Below are 20,511 nucleotides of genomic sequence, written 5' to 3' on the forward strand. Positions count from 1 at the left end.
ATTAAGGTTTTATATATATCTTATTATATATATTTAAAAGTTAATTAGCTATTTCTTATATATTTCTTTATTATAAAAAAAACCTTTAATTAATTAAGTTAATAACTTATTTAAGAATTACTTTTTTTTATTATAGTTATTTTTATTAAATTTAGTTATCTTTTAGGTTATATAACGCGTTTAATATATTAATCTTAAAGTATTATTTAAGGGATTTAAAAGGTTTAAGTTACTTCTTATATAAATATCTTTAGGTCTTTTTTAATAGCTTAAAAAGTAAAGATAATATGACTTTTAATTAAGGAGGATTATATGTTTATATGCAAAGGAAAAGTAGTATAAAGATTAAAGAGGTAGAAAGAAGGAAAAGTAGCTAACTTACTATGTTGGCTGACTCGCTATACAGGTATATTATGTGTATTATTAAATTTAACTTAACTAGGTTTATTTATTTAATAATAATATTAATTATTATTATAACCAAATAATTTTAAATAAACTAACCCTTATAAAATACTATTTTAGTTAATAATTTTATAGCTTCTTTAATTTAATTAGTATATTAAGCTTTATTTAATTTTATCATAATTGCTCTCTATTACGTATAAAGACATAACACACCGATATTACGTCGTACATTAAACTCGTGCACTCATTCAGCGGCTCCTAAACAGGAGCTATTCTGTCCAGAACCATGGCCGAACGACCAGCGTCGCGCGATTCCAACCCCCCTATGACCTTCCCTGGCGATGCTGATCAGGACAAGTTAAGCCGAGATTTGTCGCCTGTGTTTCCACTACTTAACAACGATGAGACAGCCAAAGCTCTTTCCTCAGACGCTGCGACTCAAAACCGAGCTGGCGAAGACGATGCCGAGGAAGAGCCAGCAGTAGCCAAACCCTTTGTACGGACGTCGAGTCCCGACTCCGCTGCTCGCGCAACAGATGCGTACGACGAAACGGGCCTCGATCGCCTCGATCGCAAAATGCATAAGTTCAGCTTGTACGAGACAGCCACACGCTATTATATCGTCGGCGGCGACGTGACCGAGCGGCGATACCGGATTCTCAAAATCGAGAGAACTACAGACGACTCGGAGTTGAGCATTACCGACGACAAGATCATTTACAGCCAAAAGGAGATGAACCAGCTGTTGGACACGATCGATGATGGCAACAAGGGAACAGGAGGCATCAAGCTGCGTTGTACTGCATGGGGATTGCTGGGCTTTATTAAGTTTACGGGGCCTTACTACATGCTTTTGATCACAAAGAAGAGTACGGTGGCCATGATTGGGGGGCACTACATTTACCAAGTTGATGGTACAGAGTTGGTGCCGCTCACACCAAACCGATTCAAAGCCGACGTCAGAAACACTGAAGAGTCTCGCTTTTTAGGCATCCTCAACAACCTAGACCTGACCAGATCCTTTTATTATAGCTACTCATACGACATAACACGCACGCTTCAGCATAATCTTACGAGGGAGCGTGAGGCGCTTGCCTGTGGACTTCCGGGGGCTATAGATGACTTCAACGGCATGTTTGTATGGAATAGCCATCTCTTGCAACCGGCCATGAAGGCTCTTAAGGATCCTTTTGACTGGTGTCATCCCATCATACACGGCTACATCGACCAGGCTGGTGCGTTTCCATCCCGAATGCAGGCGGTGAAGTTGATGTTACGTGGCTAATGATGAGTGATGTAGCTTTATCGATATATGGCCGTACTGCGTACATCACCATCATTGCCCGGCGATCCCGCTTCTTCGCTGGAGCTAGATTCCTTAAACGCGGAGCCAATGACCTGGTAGGCTGACATGACAAACAAAAAATACTATTTCGAACGACCCATCACTGACCAGAGGGCGTTGATAGGGCTACGTCGCCAACGATGTCGAGACAGAACAGATAGTTTCGGAAGCGTTGACCACTTCGTTTCACGCCCCTGGACCGAGGCTCTTCTCCAGTCCGCAGTACACCTCGTATGTCCAGCATAGGGGCAGTATTCCTCTTTACTGGACACAGGACAACACGGGTGTGACCCCAAAGCCGCCAATTGAGCTCAACTTGGTCGACCCGTTCTACAGCGCGGCAGCCCTTCATTTCGACAACCTTTTCGAGCGCTACGGCGCCCCCATCTACGTACTGAACTTGGTGAAGGCCAGAGAGAGGACGCCACGAGAGTCCAAGCTGTTATTGGAATACACAAATGCCATTAACTATCTTAACCAGTTCCTACCCGAGGGACGTAAGATCATCCATAAGGCCTGGGATATGAGCCGAGCGGCAAAGAGTCGCGACCAAGACGTTATAGGTACCCTAGAGCGTATTGCCGAGGATGTTGTCACCACGACAGGCTTCTTCCACGACGGCGACGGCAAGGTGTACCCGACAAGCGTACAGAATGGTGTCGCCCGGACGAACTGTATTGATTGTCTAGATCGCACCAACGCGGCGCAGTTCGTTATTGGCAAAAGAGCCCTAGGGCATCAGTTGCACGCACTCGGCATTCTTGAGGACACCTCTATCAACTATGACACGGATGCCGTCAATCTCTTTACACACATGTATCATGACCATGGCGATACCATTGCTGTGCAGTACGGCGGCTCTCAGCTTGTCAACACCATGGAAACTTACCGCAAAATCAACCAGTGGACGAGTCATTCCCGCGACATGATAGAGAGTTTCAAGAGATACTACAACAACTCCTTCCTCGACGGCCAGCGCCAGGAGGCGTACAATCTGTTCCTCGGGAACTACATATTTGCTCAGGGGCAGCCAATGTTGTGGGACCTTGCGACCGACTACTATCTTCATCACGCGGACCCACGGGCGTGGTCCGACAAGACAAAACGGGACTACATCAATTGGTACACGGCAGAAAACCTGCAGGAGAGGAGGTTTCCGACATACACTCCGCCTCCTGGCGAGGCAAGGAAGATGCCAGTGTCTTTCTTTGACGATTATTGGGTTGAGTATTATCGACCGTCCACCCTCTCATCATTCCTCAAGATGTTTCCTTATAAGATGAACTCAACCATCAAGTACATACCCTTCAAGTCCACACAGGATGGCCGCTATGATCTGAGTCCCTTTAGGGTCCGTAACGAGACAGACATGGACGCCCACGAGAAGAAGAAGCCGAAGAAGGAGGTGACAATCGTCGACCCACAAGATCTGAAGTCTTCTCGGGATATGGACGCAGCATCCATCATATCCGACCGCACGACAGGTGGCAAAGGTATTTCCATTCACCGCTGGCTCCAGCCCATGCAGGATAGAGTAACAGGACACCACGGGATCATGAAGGAAACCCAGGCAGAACCACAAGGGTCCCCTAAAATCAAGCCTACAGCACAGGAAAAGACCAAAGCGGCCCAGTGGACGTTTACCAAGGCTGTTAATGAGTCTCTCAACCCATCCGTCAGTCAGCAGGAGGCCGAGGATTATGAGCGCTACATCAGCCACCCCCAGAACCTACCCTTGGTTGTGTCGGCCGAGGTCCAGGCGGAGAACCAGTCCGAGTACCAGCATTATGTTCAGAGTAGCTGGCAGAGCGATGCCATCACCCCTGTGGGTGCCGAAGAGGACTTAGCAGTGTACGCTGAGCTCCTCAAAGTCGGCAGCAACCCTCTTACCGTCACTGAGGAAGATGCCCAGAAAAAGCGGTACAAGGCATATAGGAAGTGGCTGCGCGGCAAGTCTTTCTTCAAGCAGCAGCCACTCGATTGAGATGACTGGCGTTGTGTTCTTCGCCCACAGTCTCGGTTGCAACTTTGGTGCTGCCGAATAGCTCCGCAAGCCTGGGTTCAGTAGCCAACAGTGGCGAGCAATACTGCTGCGGATCGAGGCCGGCAGCCGTTAAGATGGCACGCAGCATAGGAGCGAGTTTTGTCACTTCTGCCAAGGCTTTCTCATTCGCCGCATTCCCTGGCGTCCTTCTGTGTTCATCTAGCATGTTCAGCCAGCAGATACTGATCGTTCTCAGCACCGTGCCTGAGTGTGACGCATGAGAGATCCTTGACCAGCAGTTCAGCATAACCGCGTATAACGCCTGGGCCGCCGCCTGGATGCAGGTTGGGCAGGAAACGAAGAACGGGTCGGTCATGATGGCGGAGAACATGGATAGAAGTTCCTGTGTAAAAGTCAGCACGTGGACAGCGACGTGTGAGAATCTTTGCCTTGCCTTCAGATGTGGTATAGCAAACGGACCAAGTTGGTTGATGATTGGAATGGTCTGTCGAGCGAGCAACTCTACAATTCCAACGTACTCGGACGCATGCCAGTAACCGGCAAGTACACCTTCTCTGAGCAACCTAGTGAGGATTTTCGTCTTTTCGGGTCTGGCCCCGTCATTAGGAAACTGAGCCTTGGCCAGCTGTATGATGGCGCGGTAGGCTGGTTCAAGCAATTGAAGAGACTCTTCTTCCGGCGTCACGCTTGGGAGGGAGAGAAGCGAGGGAAACACAGACTGCTCAAAGATTTCGCCGAGACCCGTGTCGCCAAGGACGTGGGCTGGGCATCTTGAGAGAAAGCTCTGTAGTATGATGAGGCCCTTTTGCTTGAACCTTGTCTCCGTGTTATCAACAAGGGCGAGTAGGACTGGTGTAAATAATGGCCAGCTCTTGCTGATAAGAGGTTCCTGTGTAAAACAGTGCGTCAGATATGCATTTTAGCCATGTAACGAGTGATGTAGGAGGGGTCAACCAACATCGGCATGTTCCACAGCCCATGCAAATATCGTGACGGCGTGGACTTGGGTATTCTTCCACGGCGTCGAATCAACAGTTCCTGTGTAACAATCGCGGGTGGCCTGATTCTGGTCGTCGTTGACGAAGTGAGCCTTCCTACCAGTTGAAGTGATGCGGTTTGAAGTGGTTCGGGAGAAAATGGGGCGAATGAAGTCTTCTAGAACGGCGGAAACTATAAATTTACACCTCATGTCGTGGCTCAGGGAATTTCTTAAAATGCACTCAGAACTTGATGCAGCGCCCGAGGTTGTCCATGCGTCCTGGCTGTCGGTATACGCAGCTACACGAATCAGATCCTTTTGGTCGAGTAGCGCAGAAAAGTTGATGACGAGGCTCTCCAAAACATTTAATGCCCTTTCCGCCAGGGCAGGGCTGTCTGCAGATTGCAAAAGGGTGGGATAGCTCAAAAGTCCCGCGGCATGGCTCGCGAGTTGCTGAATGGACTCCTTGTCCTGCGATCCTCCGTAAATGCGCTCGCTCTTCTCGAGGCATAGTGAAAGAACCTCAAGAACATGTCGCTGCGGCTATCGTGCAAGCGTTAGCAAGAATAGAGGATGAATATACGGAACAACTCACCAAAGATTCACACTCGGATAGGCCGCAGGCAAGATTCGCGAGTGTGTACAGGCTTGGCAGAACTGTCTCTTACGGTCAGCTGGTGACGACAAATGGCGGCCGTCTCCCAGTATGGTGGGATATCGAGACACACTTTTATCTGCATCCAGTCCATTACCGCTGGAAGTTGCATGCTGCCATGCTTCAACTATATCATGCAACATCTTTGGAAGGAGAGGGTAATCAATTGCAGGAGGGGCGAGTGAGCGACAACAGAAGTGACAAACTACCACTGAGACGGTCGCACAAGGCGTGACGGTGCATTAGCTGCCGAATGAGTCTCGATCAGGTTGAAAAGGCAGGGTTGATGGTGGCAATGTCGTCAGCAAACCCAAGTTCTGTGTGCGAAGTAGGGGGAGTTTTGTAAATGGAGGCTTGAATTTCCAAATCCCCGAATTCCGTTGCAGCCCGAACCAGTGCCAATACGGCGACAGCGCACAGTGCGCTGCATCCTCCTTCTCGAGCTAGACAGCCTCGGGGCTCTGCAGGGAAAACAGATCACGTTCCTGTTTTCACTCATACGGTTTATGTCTATTTCTTTTTAGTATCCAAGGCCTTTCTATTGCAGTTGCATAATATCCATGTCCCCTATGGGAGAGTCTCATTCTTGGACACTGTGCCAACACAACACGGCATATCGTTGTTCAAGCCGGAGCTTCAACCTGGTCATAACGGTGTAAATGTCCTGCATAGAAGGGCGAAGACAAGCATCCAGTCTGCATTTAAGTCGTTCATTCCGTCTGGGAACTGCGTCCTGTCGTTGGTGGCTATTCTCATGTCATATACCTTGGATCCCCAACTCGCCGGCTCTCCGGCGTACCTCATCAATAGCTCCAGCCAGGTCCATCTCGTCGGGATGGCGAAGTTGCCAGGCAACACACACGTCCAAGGCTTGCCCCATCCACCTACCTGGGCGAACTCCGAGCTCCTTGGCCAGCATCCGGCCGTCGACTCGGCGCTTCAAAGACGGTGCATCCATTACGTCCAGCTTCGCCAAACGATCTAAGAACGTCTGCCAACCGGAGAGAAAATCAATTCTGTCTGTCATGGAGTGAGTATTGAGGCTTTCAACTTGCAAAGGAAAGCATGGAATACTGAGCTTCTTACCAGCATCCGAGCCAGACGGCAGCTTGTCTAGGGCTTCGACGAGCAGGGCATAGAGAACCTGGACGCGCCAGTGGCTCCCCTGGCCATCCCACTTGCGGATTGCCATGCCAACAGTGTCTCGTTCCGTAGCCGCAGACTCATTGGCACAAACAGCTTGCTTCAAGGCAACAATATCGGGTCGATGGCGATACGCAGCAGTGATGACATCGCAGAGCTTGTTTGGGGCCTTGATGCCTTCTCGAGCCACCAAGGTTGTTAACGGCAGAGTCGCCCTGGACTTTGGTAGGGGCATTTCCCTCTCCACGTGTGAATATGGAATTACTGCGGCTAGGTTCCAAGCGTAGTATGCGGCCTCGTCAGACTTGACGAGAACATCGTAGATGGATCCCAGGGCTTTATTGCAAACGAGACTGTCAAAAAGATCATAGACCAACTGCCACTTGGAGAGGTCCGGCGGTGGGTGCTTGATGCTGTTCGGATCCGTAAAGATGGCCTCGTATAAGCCCAATGTCCGGATGAGGTCCAAAGAACAGCGTGGACGCTTGCCTGATTGGATCTCATTATGTCAGTCTGTGAAGCATTCACGCGTAGAGCACCGCTATCCCAATCAGACGTACCCCTCAGCATCTTCTCCATCTCAACCCCGACCCTCTCACGGCTGATCTTAAGCTTCAGAGCGTCTAGGACGCGGGCATCGGCCATGACGGCAGTGGCGGTGGGGTCTATGGCAAAGTCAAGCCGGCTGGCAAAACGGACCAACCTTAACACTCTGAGAGGGTCGTCAGTGAAAGTCTGGAATGGCTCCATAGGAGTGCGAATCAGACGAGATTTCATGTCTGCGAGACCACCGGTCAAGTCCTCCACCAGACCAGTATGGAGGTTGTAGAAGAGTGCGTTAATGGTGGCATCTCGGCGCAGAGCATCTTCCTCTGCAGTGCCAAACTCCATCGTGGGGTTGCGGCTTTCTTGGGTGTATGTCTCCTTGCGCAGGTTGACAAAATCGACGTCCAGACCAAACATGCGTGTGGTGGCTGTTTCGAGATGTTTAGACTTGTCGGGGTTGGCAGCAATTTTGTGAAGGCTGCCCATGTCATCAGGGCCAATGTTGTGCTTCTTGATATGCTCATTTTGAGCACAGTAGTCACGGAGCTCTAGACTGAAGGCATAGCCGGTCATGACATTGATGGCGGTGTCGACGTCGTGGCTCTCAATGCCAAGCAGCTTATCACGAACCCATCCTCCCGCCCATCGAAGAACGAGCGGCTCGGGCGAGCGACCGGCCGCATCGATGAAGGCGGCAACATCGACCAGGAGATCCCTCAACTGTTTCTCTGTGGCAGTAAGGCTAAGCTTCGGCGGAATAATCGGGGCGACGGTAGTGGTGGCGGCGTTGTTGCTGCTGGTAGCGGCCATCTTAGAGGGGGAAGATGGAGCAGGACGGCCCACAAAAGTATCAAAGTTTCTCTTCATGAGGTACCGACACGGGAATGATGGTAGCACCGCGCAGCGCTTCCAAGTTGTGGCAGGTCGAAGTCGAGGACAGAGACGTAGCATGACACGGCTCGCCCGACAGTCGAGTGTGTCAAGTCGCAGGCGCTTAACGAGCTAGAGCCCTAGGAGGAAGGGGTGAACGTGCGCTGCACAAGGCCGCTAGCCGTGATCCGTCAGTTTCGAGAAGACGTCTTCCTGGGATTGGCCAGGAGCACCTCTCAAATTAACCAATGGTTTGGGTAGTACCGAGTAGCAGCGGTAATGGAGACTGGGGTCGGAGGCGCAGATGCCGATGAAGGCAAGAGATAGGTGGTACGGACACTTCAGCACAGGCCCAGATTGTCAGAGGAGGACCGATGAATGAACAGGCAATTCTGGGACAAAGCGCTGGCCTGCAAGAGTTTGTAGTGTGTGTATCGAGTGGTTTCTCCAGGCAGTGTGGGTTTGGCGATGGGGTCGAGGTTGGGATGAAGTCTCGATACGAAGCGCTGATACGCGGCTAGCGAGTGGTTAGGTAAAAAGGCGAGACACCCGGGTGTGGTAGGTGGGGTGACGCGAACGAACTGTGAGGCCTGCCGCCCAATATGGTTCCAGGGGGTAAAAAATGACATGATAGGGCTCCTGTGCAGATGTGACGAATAAGTGAAGTGACCTAAGGTGATATATATGTGATGCGAAACGACATAGTTGCCATGCCCATCTCTTAGGGCTTACGTCTATGCGAATATGAAGATGACGGGGGTTGACTCACAATCTCAAGGTCAAGGCAGGGTAATAAGGTTCGGGGCAAGATTCAGTCATTGGTGGTGTGTGTTTGTTTGTAATGGGACTGTTCTAAAAACGACCCTGCAGGCGTCTTCAGCTTAAACTTCCTGTACCTAATTAATACTATATAAGCTAGGCAGAGTTAGGAGCTGACCAGGGCCCAGACACACGCCGGAGGAGATGTCAGAAAGGCAGCCAAGGGTAACCAAACACCCGACTTGCAATTGAAACCCCGTACACTGACGACCGCGTACAACAAAAACTTCAAGACACACAATAGAGAACTATGTACATTCAAGAAAATAACAGACTATAGCAGCCTTGTTGTTTATTTTGGGTCACGCGTCTGTCTGTCCTCTTGAAGACACACAGTGCCATTTCAAATATCTATTATTCTGTCGTCATCAACTAGTAGAACATGCGGTAGGTGAACGCCATGTCAAGCAGACAGGCAGGGGGGTAAAATGAACTGGGTGACAGAGTACCTTACGAGTCGTTCGGCCCGTGACAGGGGTAAGAGTGCACAAGCGTCAAGAAGCGCAATGGCGATAGTACGGATCTCACTTGCGGCACGATCCACTACAGCCTACACTACCTAAGTCCAAATACCTACCATGCTCTGGCGAGACGACGGTAAGGGTGCCACTATGAATAGAAGGTATGGCACACGATGTAGGAGAGACAGGATGCTTAGGTACCTAGGTACTACGAGATATGGGGTACGTATCCTCCGGCAAGTTTTCGGGCTTGCCATCGACTTTTGCACGTATGCTCTCTCAGCTGACAGCCTTCCCTGGTTCTGTACCTGAGCCGGGGTGTCCGAGCTAATACAATTACCTAAGACAACCAAGTGCGATTTGGCATCGTGTTTTAACGTCAAAGCTCCCCTGTTGAGGTATTGACGTAGCGTGTCATCCGTCTTGTGGCACAAGACAGCGTGGCTGGGAGGACCGGGTTGTCCTTCGCCCAGTGTCTTGTTTGATTTGTTCGTGAAGCTCAGCAAGGGTGCGCCAACTTTGCCCTCCGTCGAGTGGTGGAGTATTTTCCAACGCTGCCTGCGTTGCTGTACTTGCTTGTAATGGCAATAACTCGTATGCAAATTGACCTACGGATTCTAGGCTACAACTCCTTTGCAAAGGGCCGGCTGCAACTTCAAGCCGCTTTATGTCACTGCCCTACATAACAAACGGCAGCATAACAGAGAACCCTCAGCAATCTTGGCATTTCACAACGACGATGCTCTTCCTCGGGTTCCATCCATATGTTTCAGTAGTCAATAATGTCACTGTCTCTATCCGCAGTTGCACCTGTCATGGGAATCTGAATCCCGTCTTGTGGCCCATATCCAAGTATTTCCTGACCGCCCACCCAAAGTGGTTACCCCAAGGACCATGAGACCTAGATCTGGGTCACCGCAACCCCAGTCCCCTATATTCAAGTCTATCTTTGATATGGTTTTGTTTGATCAGCAGTTCCTCCCGCACAGGGCAACCCGGTCCGTCTACTTTGTTCCGCATTCGTCGCGCACCGGTAGTCGGCTGTGGCTCTGGGGAGCGACTGTGATGCACAGCTGCCCCTGGCGTTCTAGTCTTGCAGGAAACGACCCAACTGATGTTGCCCAAATGCCCTTGCGATTGGCTCCGCAACTCAGAAGTTGACAAAGTCGGTTTCACCGATGGCCAGTGCACAGCTCATACCGCCTGTTCCAAACGACACCTGTCTCACCGGTGCCTACCCTGTCTGTTGGTCTGTCCTTCCCCTCGTCTTCCGAGCTTTCCTTCGCTTTAGCCTGAATAGAATGGTAGCAGACCGACAAGCCATTGATTCGACATGGCCAACAGAGCCTCATCTGCTTGCTGGGACGTGCCCCGGAGCGAAACGAACGCACCCCCCTGCTACCGATCCCTCTTCCCTCGTTCTCTTGCCTCGATGCTTTGCGCACGCCAGCCAATCATGTGTGTTTGTGGCCGACATTGTATGCGCACTTCAACGTCTTCCGGCATCTACCCCAACCATTCGATGCGTCTGCTTTACAAGGTACACAGCATCGTCCATTCTGGGCAACTATTATGTCTGTTTTTATGGGCTCTAAGCGAATGATACAACCAGTGGTGGCCTCGTCCAGCTCGCCACTAGCAAAGCTCGGGGGCTTGAAGACTAAGACAGACATAGACAGGGGCAAAATCTTCACAGCCGCATTGCTGTCCCGGTCGCCAGCTGCTCCTGCGCCAGGTTCCTGTTGTTGTCGTCGTCCTATCCATCGTAGCCATAGGTAGGCCCCACCATCCGTCGAATTACAGCTGGCACGGCATCATTTCTCTTGCACTGTTGTTGAACCGCCATGCAAAGTCACTCAACGTTGTAAATCGAAGTCAGGTCACCGCCATGCAAAGTCACTCAACGTTGTAAATCGAAGTCAGGTCACCGCCATTGTCCGACGTTTGTCTTGACAGCAGTATCGTGGCTCACCGCACCCATTGCCGTCAAGTCTACTGCCTCCTATGCGGTCTCCGCTCGGCTTGCATGACTGCGGATTTTGACCCAACTGCGCCATCTGTGCGTGCTTTTCGCGCTTGTCGGCTGCAACGGTTTGCCCCGTCTGCACCCGTTCGCCCTCTCCTCCATCTTCGCCCTCTCCCTCGCGCCCTTGTGACATTAACCCAATTCTACGGTACTCTCTCTTCCTTCAAAGTTACCCACAGTATGGCAACGGATCATCTACGCACGTGCGCTTACCGTTAATACAGGTCGAGATTCGATTGGGCCGTCATCTTTTCCTTGCTAGCTCGTTCCAGCACCACCCCCCGTTGCAACGATCATATCGTATCCGGTGCGCTGCAGATCCGGCCGCCGTGGGTCGAAACAGAGCCATCCATCTCCGCATCGAAACACGCACGAGGCATGGCCGTCGCTGGCTGGGGTCATTGCTGTGGATCTAGTTCCAACGCAGCGACTTCACCTTACTTTAAATCACACTCAGCCAAGGGCCAGGCAACCAGACCATCAAAGTAGCCATTATGATGAGTGGTCGCCAAGAATAGGCACAACCATGGATCATTGTTCTTTGCGCAGGTCACGTACGCCTACATGGGTGCGTGACCTGCGCAAATAACCAGCATCCTGCGGGAACCGATGGCAAGCACCAGCCATTCCATCTTATACTTGGTCTTGTATAATGAGATGTTCTGGGGCGTTCGGAAACATACTGCTGCCTACGTATTCAACGCCAGTCTTCGCTGCTCGTTCACAGGAGCCTCGAAGCAAAAGTTCATATCAGATATGCGCCCGTTGAACATCCCATCACCGGGCAACTGGAACGTTTACGCCGTCGTCTTAGACACGGCGTTTGGTACACCTAGGCCTGCACCTGCATTTGCTCCGCTTCCGAGCAAGAGCCTGCCAGAAACCCCGGGCAGCAGACATGCAGGTCATCGCTTGGTGTGAACCTGGACGGTAGAAGGGTCCAGGCGCCCGTCCTCTGCCCCTCTTAGAGATGCTGGTTGCATCTTGGCTGGGTCAGATTAAGGTCGTCCTGATTTCCGGTCGTGGGCTCGGGCTTTCCAGCCGAAATTCGGTCACACCAACTCCGGAACTTTGATACCCATCCCTGTTCGTCATCGCCTCATGTTGTCCACGCCCCTGGCTCGATATTCACATGAGGCTCTGCTCACTGGCCTCGCCACAGCCCAGCTCAGGAGATCCGCTCTCCAGCTAGCCATGTCACATCCTTCGTCGTCGTCGTTGATGTGTCTGTGTCAGTGGGTGTGCCTGGATTCGAACCACCCCCAAGCCAAGTCGCATTGAGGCCATCTCCTCGAAAACATGTTTGGCTTGGCGGTTTAGGATGTCGGATGGATATTCGACAAACCTCTCCCGAGCATCAGAGGAGAACAGGCAATGGGGTGAAGCAAGCCGTGGGAACGTGGCAGTGGAAGTGAGGGTGGGAGACAGAGGCGTGTCGTGGTCGTCCCGACATCAGATATTTCGACGTCTCTCGTACTCTTGGGCCGCTAGCTTTCTATAAAGACAAGTCCAGCATCCAGCTCCAATCCGTTTTGCCCTCTCCATCACCATCCAGCAATCAGCAGTCTTTGAGTCATCCGACTACTTCTCTCCTTCCAATCTTTTATTGCATAATTTATCCCTGCCGGTCAGGACTTACCTTCTCTCACAACAACATGTCTTCCATCAAGAGCATTTTCGCCATCGGCCTCCTGGCCACCGCCGACATTGTTGCCGGACACGCTGCCATCATTGCCGCTACCGGTGACGCCGGCGGAAAGGGCATGGCCCTCGGCATTGATTCCAGCACCCCCCGTGATGGAACCCGCCGCAACCCTTTCCAGGCGGACAGCACTCGTTTCAAGGGCGACGCAGCCGACACATTCGGCGAGACCGTCGGCGCCGGTACAAACGATCTCGAGACCGGCACCAAGGCCATGATGGCCGAGACCGGCACTATGCTCCCCCAGGTCTCTGCTGGCGGCTCTGTCGATATGACTCTGCACCAGGTCAACGGTGACGGTGGTGGTAAGTGAACAGACTTAGATGCACCCTGACGCCCAACTTGGAGCACAACTAACACGGGATACTGCAGGCCCTTACGACTGCATGATCAACGCTGACGGCACTGGCGCCGCCTGGACCAACATCAACGTTATCACCACTCCCCCGGGCGAGAACTCCCGCAACCGTGACGGCGCCATGACCGACTTCCCGCTCAAGGCCGCCATCCCTGCCGACCAGACCTGCACAGGTACCGTTGCTGGCCAGTCCAACGTCTGCTTGGTTCGTTGCCAGAACGCCGCTCGCGCCGGTCCCTTTGGCGGTGTCGTTCCCGTCCAGATGGCTGGCACCACCACGCCGGCTGCTGCTCGCCGTAACCTGATGCTCGCCGTCAAGCGCTCCGACGAGCTCCTCAAGAAGATGATCAAGCGTGCTCAGACCCCCTCTGCGGCCCCTGAGGACGACCCCGCTTACCTGGCCGAGCTCCGCGCCGACGGTGAGGAGATTTAAACGACTTGAGTTCCGGGGGCTGTCACGAGGGTTGAAACAGGGATTTGCGGAGGCAGGAAGGACAGGCGACGAAAGAGGCTGCTGACTTGATGCTGATGCTGATGCCCATCATTATGTATCTGGAGAGGGCTTTGACTGTGTCTAGTCGTCGATAGTACACAATACCATTCTCTGACTGCTTGCTAATAATTTGCTATCTTGTTTCCTCTGGTATATGGTTGTGTGACATTTCGGCTCCTGGCATCGTCGGCGAACGGTCCGGTAGCATGTGCTGGGCTTAAATGGTCCAAGAACCGTTTTTGGGCTTGTTGGTTTAGCTGTCCTGCTGGATGAGGGTTGTAGTGCTTGCTGCCCAACCCGAGTCTCGACTAACTTCCCCTCTGCTGACAAGATGGCTCAACAATTATGACAGTAAGGTGGTTTGGTGGTTGTGACTATCGCCGCATATTTCATGGCTACAATGTCAAGGCTTGGCTGCCTAGGGTTATCTACAAGACTCAATGTCTTCGCGAACGATTCCCTCCGTTTCGTTTGCCGCGGGTTGCCGTTCACTAAGATGGGTTGATCCATCGCCGCATTGCTTGTATTGCACCAAAGACGTGCACGGGTCACGTTACCTGTCGAAGTATTAAGACCGAGAGAGGGGGGAGTGCGTCGGACCAGATATTATCTTCGGACAATGTTTTTCGTCATGGCCAGAGGAGAACGTGATGCGTTGTTCGTACACTGAGGAGACGGCATGTACGTGGTCCCGAGTCAAACAAGCCTAGAGAAGGTTGAGTCGGGCATGCACAGCCACCGAAAGAAGGCAAAGGCGTTAGGACAATATAATGAGGACAACCTAAATGGGGTGATCTGACGAGGGTCAGGAGGTGCAGCACCAGGACCTGTTGGGCTGGGATGAGATAAGGTAATACGGAATGGAATATGGTGTGATGGTACGGGGCTGAGAACGTGAATGAAGGCTTGCAAGAAGAGGCAAAAAGGGGAGGCTGTTTGAGAGCAGATGAGTAGCAGAGAAAGTAGACATCACAATTAGCGGACTTGCGCTGAGCCTGTCTGTGCGATGGCGCCGGCTAGATTGGGCAAGACCAATACCAAAAACATATTTCTGTCAAAACCGACGCCGATAATAATCAAAACCTTCTTTAGGGACGAACGCAAGTCGTGGTCCAATTCTTGTCATCGTCGTCCACAACCACCGGCAGAAGCGTTCATCCTAAGTTGGCTCTCCCGAACCTAGCCAAGGACGCAACTAATGTAGGTTTAATCAGCCTTGGGTTCCTTACCACGTGCATCTGAAACGAGTTGTGCACCGTGGATGTGGGCGTGAGCATGGACGCCGAGATGTTTGCGTAGGGTTGCAGGTAATGCGGACGATAACAGATGGACATGTAAGACTAAGCCAATCGACGAGTCGTTCTCGTCTAGATGCGGGTATAGGTACTCGTAGATGGCGTTTGTGAAAGAAGGTGGGCGAAATGGAATACAATACGTTGGATACCAGTGACAGAAACAAGAGGCACTCCAGATCAGCAATCACCAACTGCAATTGGACAAGAAGGCAATCGAAGTGAATGTCATTGGAGCTTGGGGGTGCCGTCGTTTCCTCCATTCGTCGATTGGCCCTGGCGTGACGTCAATGGCGTTCATAGTAGTGAGAGACGCACAGAGCGGATGGTTAAGGCCTTCGCTGATCCTTGTCACTCTACCCCCGCCATCAATAAGTCGAAAAAGAAAGAAAAAAGTCGGGAAAAGATTAGGGGAAGCGCGTCCGGGTCAGATGTTTCGCTACCCAATACTGATGTCGACCTCGGGCAAGTCCTTGGCGTGTGCGGTGATAAACCTTGACCAACGCCGTCATCCTTTTACGCAGTATCATTTCACCATGTGCACAACAAGCTAGCTTGGGTTTTCCATGTTCAGCTAGAAGTAACACTAAGGGAGGGCCAGCTACCTGAATACACCGACTTACATGATCAGGCATAGGCTTGTCTTGCAATTTGCTATTCTTTCCTGCCCACAAGACAGAGTTCCCTTTCAATATAGTATTTTCGAGGCAGCCCAAATGGAGGCTAACCTGATATGAGTAGACAAGTCAGGCAAAGCAACTGTAAGTAAGGGTTCACGTTAGTGTACCGTCCTCCTGTATCCCAAGCTCACCCTCCTCGCATTATCTAAGAAACGTACATGTCCAATGGCGATGTGAAGATGAGGTGAAATGAGCTACGTAATCCGCACACCCAAAACAGCGAGGGGTCATGATACACTTCAAGTCGTGATAAACCTTGGTCTACCTCCTCCTGTCTGCTCGCTTCCTTGGCCAGTACAACGGAGACTTTCCTCGCCCTGACGGCTGCGTTTTCCACCGTTGAAACAGAATCTTTCCAATTCTATCTCCCCGCGAACCCAAATTCAAGCGAAAACTGAACCGAAACCAATCGATAATACACCAGAGCAGCCAGTTGGCCGGCCACCTTGAGTACCTACTCTCACTCACTATTAAAGGTACGTAGAGGTCGTGCGCCGACGCCACCCCCGGTCTCAGAGGCTTCGAAGTGGAGGGGGCTGTGATCGACAGGTTCGTTCGTTAATAAACGCAGTTGAGACGGAATGACTAGGTAGGTACTCGGGGCTCTTTCAGACTTGTCCTTCGACCGCATGGGAAAGGAAAAGGCAAACGGCAGGTGACTGCCCAGCCAGCCCATCGCCCTACACTACAAAGGGATCATGTACCTCCTTGTCGCGGTGTGGTGTGGTGATCCATTGCCTCCTTCTGCCCCCACCTTGCTCGCTACCTTAGTATTTCGGCCTTGGTGCCTCCTCCCTCACTTTAGCATCGTCTTGGTGACACCATCGACACGCACAAAACGCTACCGGGCCTGATGGTTGTGACTGTTCCGGACCTTCATAACCCCCCCCCTCCCTCCTCTGATCGCCCTGTCATTGGCCTTCTCCCTTCGACTTAAAGTCTCTCCCCACCTGCGATACCTTTTGACACAGCCCAACTCACAATACTTTTAATCTACGACCTTGTCAAACATCATCGTATCAGCTAAGACGGTGACTCGCTTGCTATCGAATCGACACAGAAGGCTCCCGTCCGCCGACACCAGACTCTACCATGTCCGGTTTGTTCAACCCCTTCATCATCTACTGCCACACAAGACGCCTGTTAATATGCCGTGCCCAGACGACCAGACCAGAACCGAGAGCATCACCATTGATGCCGGCGCCTCGCCGACCGTCCTTGACGGAGAGCCTGCCGTCGCCCTCTCCTCGTCGCCCGCAGATCGACGAGCCAGCACCGACGAATGGGGTAAGTCCTGACTGCTGGCTTCTCTATCCTGCCCGGGGTCCGCGTTGGCGATTACTAACCACCTGGAACACTCTGTTAGACGCCTCCAAAGTTCCCCCGAGCCGCTTCCAGAAGCGCAAGGGTTCCATCTATGCTACGCCCGGTTCTCGTGACGGCCATGTTGACCGGAATTACGCCTCTGGCTTCCACGAGAAGCACACTGAGAAAGGCTACACCAAGACGCCCTCAAAGTAATATAAAGGGTCTTTGGCTGTATTCGGGGGAACGAACGACTGGCCCGGCACGTGAGAATCGTGTGACTTGACCAACGTTGAGCGAGCGCCCAGCAGATCGTAGGAGGGGCTGTAACATCACACCAGCAAGGCTGGGAATGGGAATCACGAGGAATGAACTAAATTGTAGAGATCAGGAATCGGAAATGGGTTTGACGCTCTGCTGTCTGTATGATATTACCTAAAACTAGCCAACCGCCATCACGCCGAGGAGAAATTGATACACGTTATTCGTCAAGGTCATCGATGTCGATAGCGTCCGGGTTTGCTGCCGCAGCTGGTGCCTCGGTTGTGCTGGCCGTCTTGGCGGCATCGCTGGCCGCCACGAATCCCACGGGCGCCTTTGCTTGTCGCTCGAGCGCCGCCATGGCATCGGCCATTTCGGGGTCGCCCGACTCTTCCGGCCGCCGCTGGCTGCGTGCGAGGGCCTGTGACGCGATGAAGTTGACGTCGGTATTGTACTGCGCCTGCACGCTCCGCTTGATCCGCAGCATCTCCTTGAATGTGTCCTCGTTGCCGTGTTGCACCTCGAAGGCCTCCCACTTCGCCCAAAAGTCTGGGCTGGTGCGCGGGTCGCAGAATTGTGACGCGTGACCGTAAATAGCCCGCGCCCGATCGATCTCGCCAAGGCGCTTCTCCATATCGGCAAACTTTAGGCACATGTCCCGTGCCTCATTGTCGGGTAAAGTGGAGATGGCCTTTTCGTAAATGGGCCTCGTCGACGGTAGCCCGAAGTTGGATGCTGACTTGGTGATGTAGAAGTTGAACATGTCTGCCCGGTCCTCGTCCGCCACAGCTCTCGTCGCGCGTTCGTAGATTCGCATCGCGTGCCTCGCGAGGCCCCGCTCCTCCTCCAGGTTGCCGTACATGAGATATATGACCTTGGCGAACTTGGGCGGACAGTCCTCAATGGCCTGCTCAAAAAGATCGCGCAGGCGCTCGATGCCAATCTTGCGATCAACGGCCTTTGTCAGGTACAGGTTCCACAGCTCGAAGGCGACGGGGTAGCTGAAGAGATCGAGGCCACGTTCGTAAATTTTGAACGACTCCTCGTAGTACTGGTGCTCCTCCAATAAATTGGCGTAGTTGACCACAGTTTGGGGCGTGGCGATCCGCAGTTCAAATATACGCTCGTATACCTTCCTCGTATCTTCCAACGAGCTGACGCTCTCGACAAGATCTACGTAGAAGCTCCAGAGCTTCCAGCTCTTGTGCACACGCTGCTGAGGCGACAGTGTCTCGTCAAAGTAGTCAACTGTCGACCTCTTCGGTGCCTGGACCGCCTTCGCCATGATGCGAACGGCATCGTCAAAATTCTCATTCCTCAGCTCCATCTCGGCCCATTCAATCCACATGTCAGCCAGTTCCGCAACCGACTTGAATGGCACCTTGACAGCCTTTTCCATGATGATGCGCGAGTTTCGTAGGTCGCCCCCCCGCTCGTAGAATTTGGCGTAGTTGGCCCAGAGTTGATGGAATGCTCCAATGGCTTTCTTTGGCTGTATTGTCGCGATGGCTGCTGTGTATGTCTGTACCACTTCCAGCTTGTTGTCCCCCCAGAGAGCTACCCTCTTCTCCCATTCTGATACGTTGTTCGGGTTCTGTCGCAGAACAACATCGTTGAGAAGGAAAGGTCTCCTGTCCATGAGCTGCTCGAAGCGCATCATTCGTATGTCAAGTTCGAAATCCGCCTCCTCATCGACAATGCCCTTGTCAGCACGATCCGAGGCGACCTCCATGAGAGCTCCAATTATTGACTCCTCGAACTCGGTGTATGAGTCGAAAACAAGCGTAAAGTCTCTGACCGTCATCACCGTTGTGATTGCTTCTTCAAATACGTCTCTGGCGCGCTCGAAACTGCCTCTCCGTATCCAATAGGTGGCCAACCCACACCATAACTTCCCCCGTTGGTCGGCAAATCGAACAATACCGCTTCTAACGATTCTGTCAACGTCGATACCAGTCTCGTGGCCCGTCTCGATCTCGGCCGCGTGTTCGACCATCAGGTCAACCATCTCGCTCCACAATTCGTAATGCCCCTTCCCATGCTTGCTTATAAACCGTGTGTTATTGAGGATGTCCGTGTACTTCTTGATAGCCTCCGTATAGAAGCCCACCTGCGTGAGAAGCTCTATGAAATCTTCAGCCTCCTCGGGGTGTATTTGCATGTAGCGGCGCCAGACCTTGACGGCGCTAATTCCTTCGGCAGAATTGACGAATGTCTTGTAGAGGGCCCAGATTCGGTTGTGCTGGGTGAGCGGCAGTGCACGAAGGGCTCGATCGAAAGTTCGTCGCGTGGTCGTGACAAGAGGTTGTTGAAGCAAGAACTTGAGGTAGAGTTCCCAGATTCGAGGCATCTTGTTCAGGAGAATCAGCGCGCGCTCAAATAGCGCGTTTACCTTCCGATATTCGGCAGAAAAGACGGCAGCATTCAGCCTTGAAACGTGATGGACGCGGAAAATAAGATACTGTCGGACTGTCAGCTGTTGTCCAAAGTAGCATGCCAGCATCTTTCTACATACCATTTTCCAAAGTTTATAGGACCGTGGGAGCTGGATACAAGCACGCTCGAGAACAAACGCGCGCTCGTGTACGGTCCCATGCTGGGACTTGAATTGTATGTAGGCGAGCCATGGCTTGATGCTGCCGGGGTTGCGTAGGATATCTTGCTCGTACACAGAGTCTTCGTCGCTCTAAAATACTTTGTCAGCTTCTTATATCAATGGCAGTACAAGCGATGATCGCAAGAGCCACCGACAAAAAACAAGAGCGTCACTTACAACCAGGTGCAGATCCGGACATCTCTGGGAGCCGTTGAGAAGCACAGAGGCAGGCATATTTGATTCAGGCCAATGGCCAAAAAGCCATGAGAAAGACAAGAGTGACAGCTCAAGCGCTGGGCACCTTGGTGTCTTCGTGCTCCAGTCACGACGGTGGATTGTTGAGAAGACGGGCGATGCAGTTCAAAGGTGAATCATGGCGCGACTGGAGACAAAATCGTTTCCTTCGCGCTCCAGGTCGACAGGCCCAAGCAGCTCAGGTACGTTTTTCGTCCATGGCCCCACTCTGGCTTTGAGAGACCTTCGACCGAGTATGTTTTAATCGGGATGCCTGGCCTCGATACATGCATCAGCTGGTATTAGCCATACCGAGGTAGGCGGCCTAAGTAC

At 52.1% G+C, this 20,511-nt stretch overlaps 6 protein-coding genes across 6 annotated transcripts; 3 read left to right on the plus strand and 3 right to left on the minus strand.

Annotated features, from left to right (window-relative positions):
* Window positions 1-694: 694 nt before the first annotated feature.
* ColSpa_05676 (polyphosphoinositide phosphatase) lies at window positions 695-3,737 on the plus strand (the record flags this gene model as incomplete). Its single annotated transcript, XM_049271888.1, has 3 exons — window positions 695-1,643; window positions 1,709-1,809; window positions 1,878-3,737. 3 exons carry the CDS (start codon window positions 695-697, stop codon window positions 3,735-3,737), a joined length of 2,910 nt encoding a protein of 969 aa, XP_049127845.1.
* A 970-nt stretch (window positions 3,738-4,707) lies between these two features.
* On the minus strand, window positions 4,708-5,486 carry ColSpa_05677 (uncharacterized protein; the record flags this gene model as incomplete). The annotated part of the gene is made up of 2 exons (XM_049271889.1): window positions 4,708-5,274; window positions 5,406-5,486. 2 exons carry the CDS (start codon window positions 5,484-5,486, stop codon window positions 4,708-4,710), a joined length of 648 nt encoding a protein of 215 aa, XP_049127846.1.
* Window positions 5,487-6,149: 663 nt separating this feature from the next.
* On the minus strand, window positions 6,150-7,891 carry ColSpa_05678 (CCA tRNA nucleotidyltransferase, mitochondrial; the record flags this gene model as incomplete). Its single annotated transcript, XM_049271890.1, has 3 exons — window positions 6,150-6,412; window positions 6,479-7,024; window positions 7,096-7,891. 3 exons carry the CDS (start codon window positions 7,889-7,891, stop codon window positions 6,150-6,152), a joined length of 1,605 nt encoding a protein of 534 aa, XP_049127847.1.
* Window positions 7,892-12,912: 5,021 nt separating this feature from the next.
* ColSpa_05679 (uncharacterized protein) lies at window positions 12,913-13,750 on the plus strand (the record flags this gene model as incomplete). Its single annotated transcript, XM_049271891.1, has 2 exons — window positions 12,913-13,264; window positions 13,332-13,750. 2 exons carry the CDS (start codon window positions 12,913-12,915, stop codon window positions 13,748-13,750), a joined length of 771 nt encoding a protein of 256 aa, XP_049127848.1.
* Window positions 13,751-16,930: 3,180 nt separating this feature from the next.
* ColSpa_05680 (uncharacterized protein) lies at window positions 16,931-17,303 on the plus strand (the record flags this gene model as incomplete). The annotated part of the gene is made up of 2 exons (XM_049271892.1): window positions 16,931-17,069; window positions 17,161-17,303. The coding sequence occupies 2 exons, from the start codon at window positions 16,931-16,933 to the stop codon at window positions 17,301-17,303; spliced, it is 282 nt and encodes a 93-aa protein (XP_049127849.1).
* A 265-nt stretch (window positions 17,304-17,568) lies between these two features.
* Window positions 17,569-20,178, minus strand: ColSpa_05681 (pre-mRNA-splicing factor SYF1; the record flags this gene model as incomplete). The annotated part of the gene is made up of 3 exons (XM_049271893.1): window positions 17,569-19,809; window positions 19,864-20,034; window positions 20,122-20,178. The coding sequence occupies 3 exons, from the start codon at window positions 20,176-20,178 to the stop codon at window positions 17,569-17,571; spliced, it is 2,469 nt and encodes an 822-aa protein (XP_049127850.1).
* Window positions 20,179-20,511: the final 333 nt, after the last annotated feature.

This window comes from Colletotrichum spaethianum (assembly GCF_022836535.1).
Source record: "Colletotrichum spaethianum MAFF 239500 DNA, contig13, whole genome shotgun sequence".
Lineage (NCBI taxonomy): Eukaryota > Fungi > Ascomycota > Sordariomycetes > Glomerellales > Glomerellaceae > Colletotrichum > Colletotrichum spaethianum.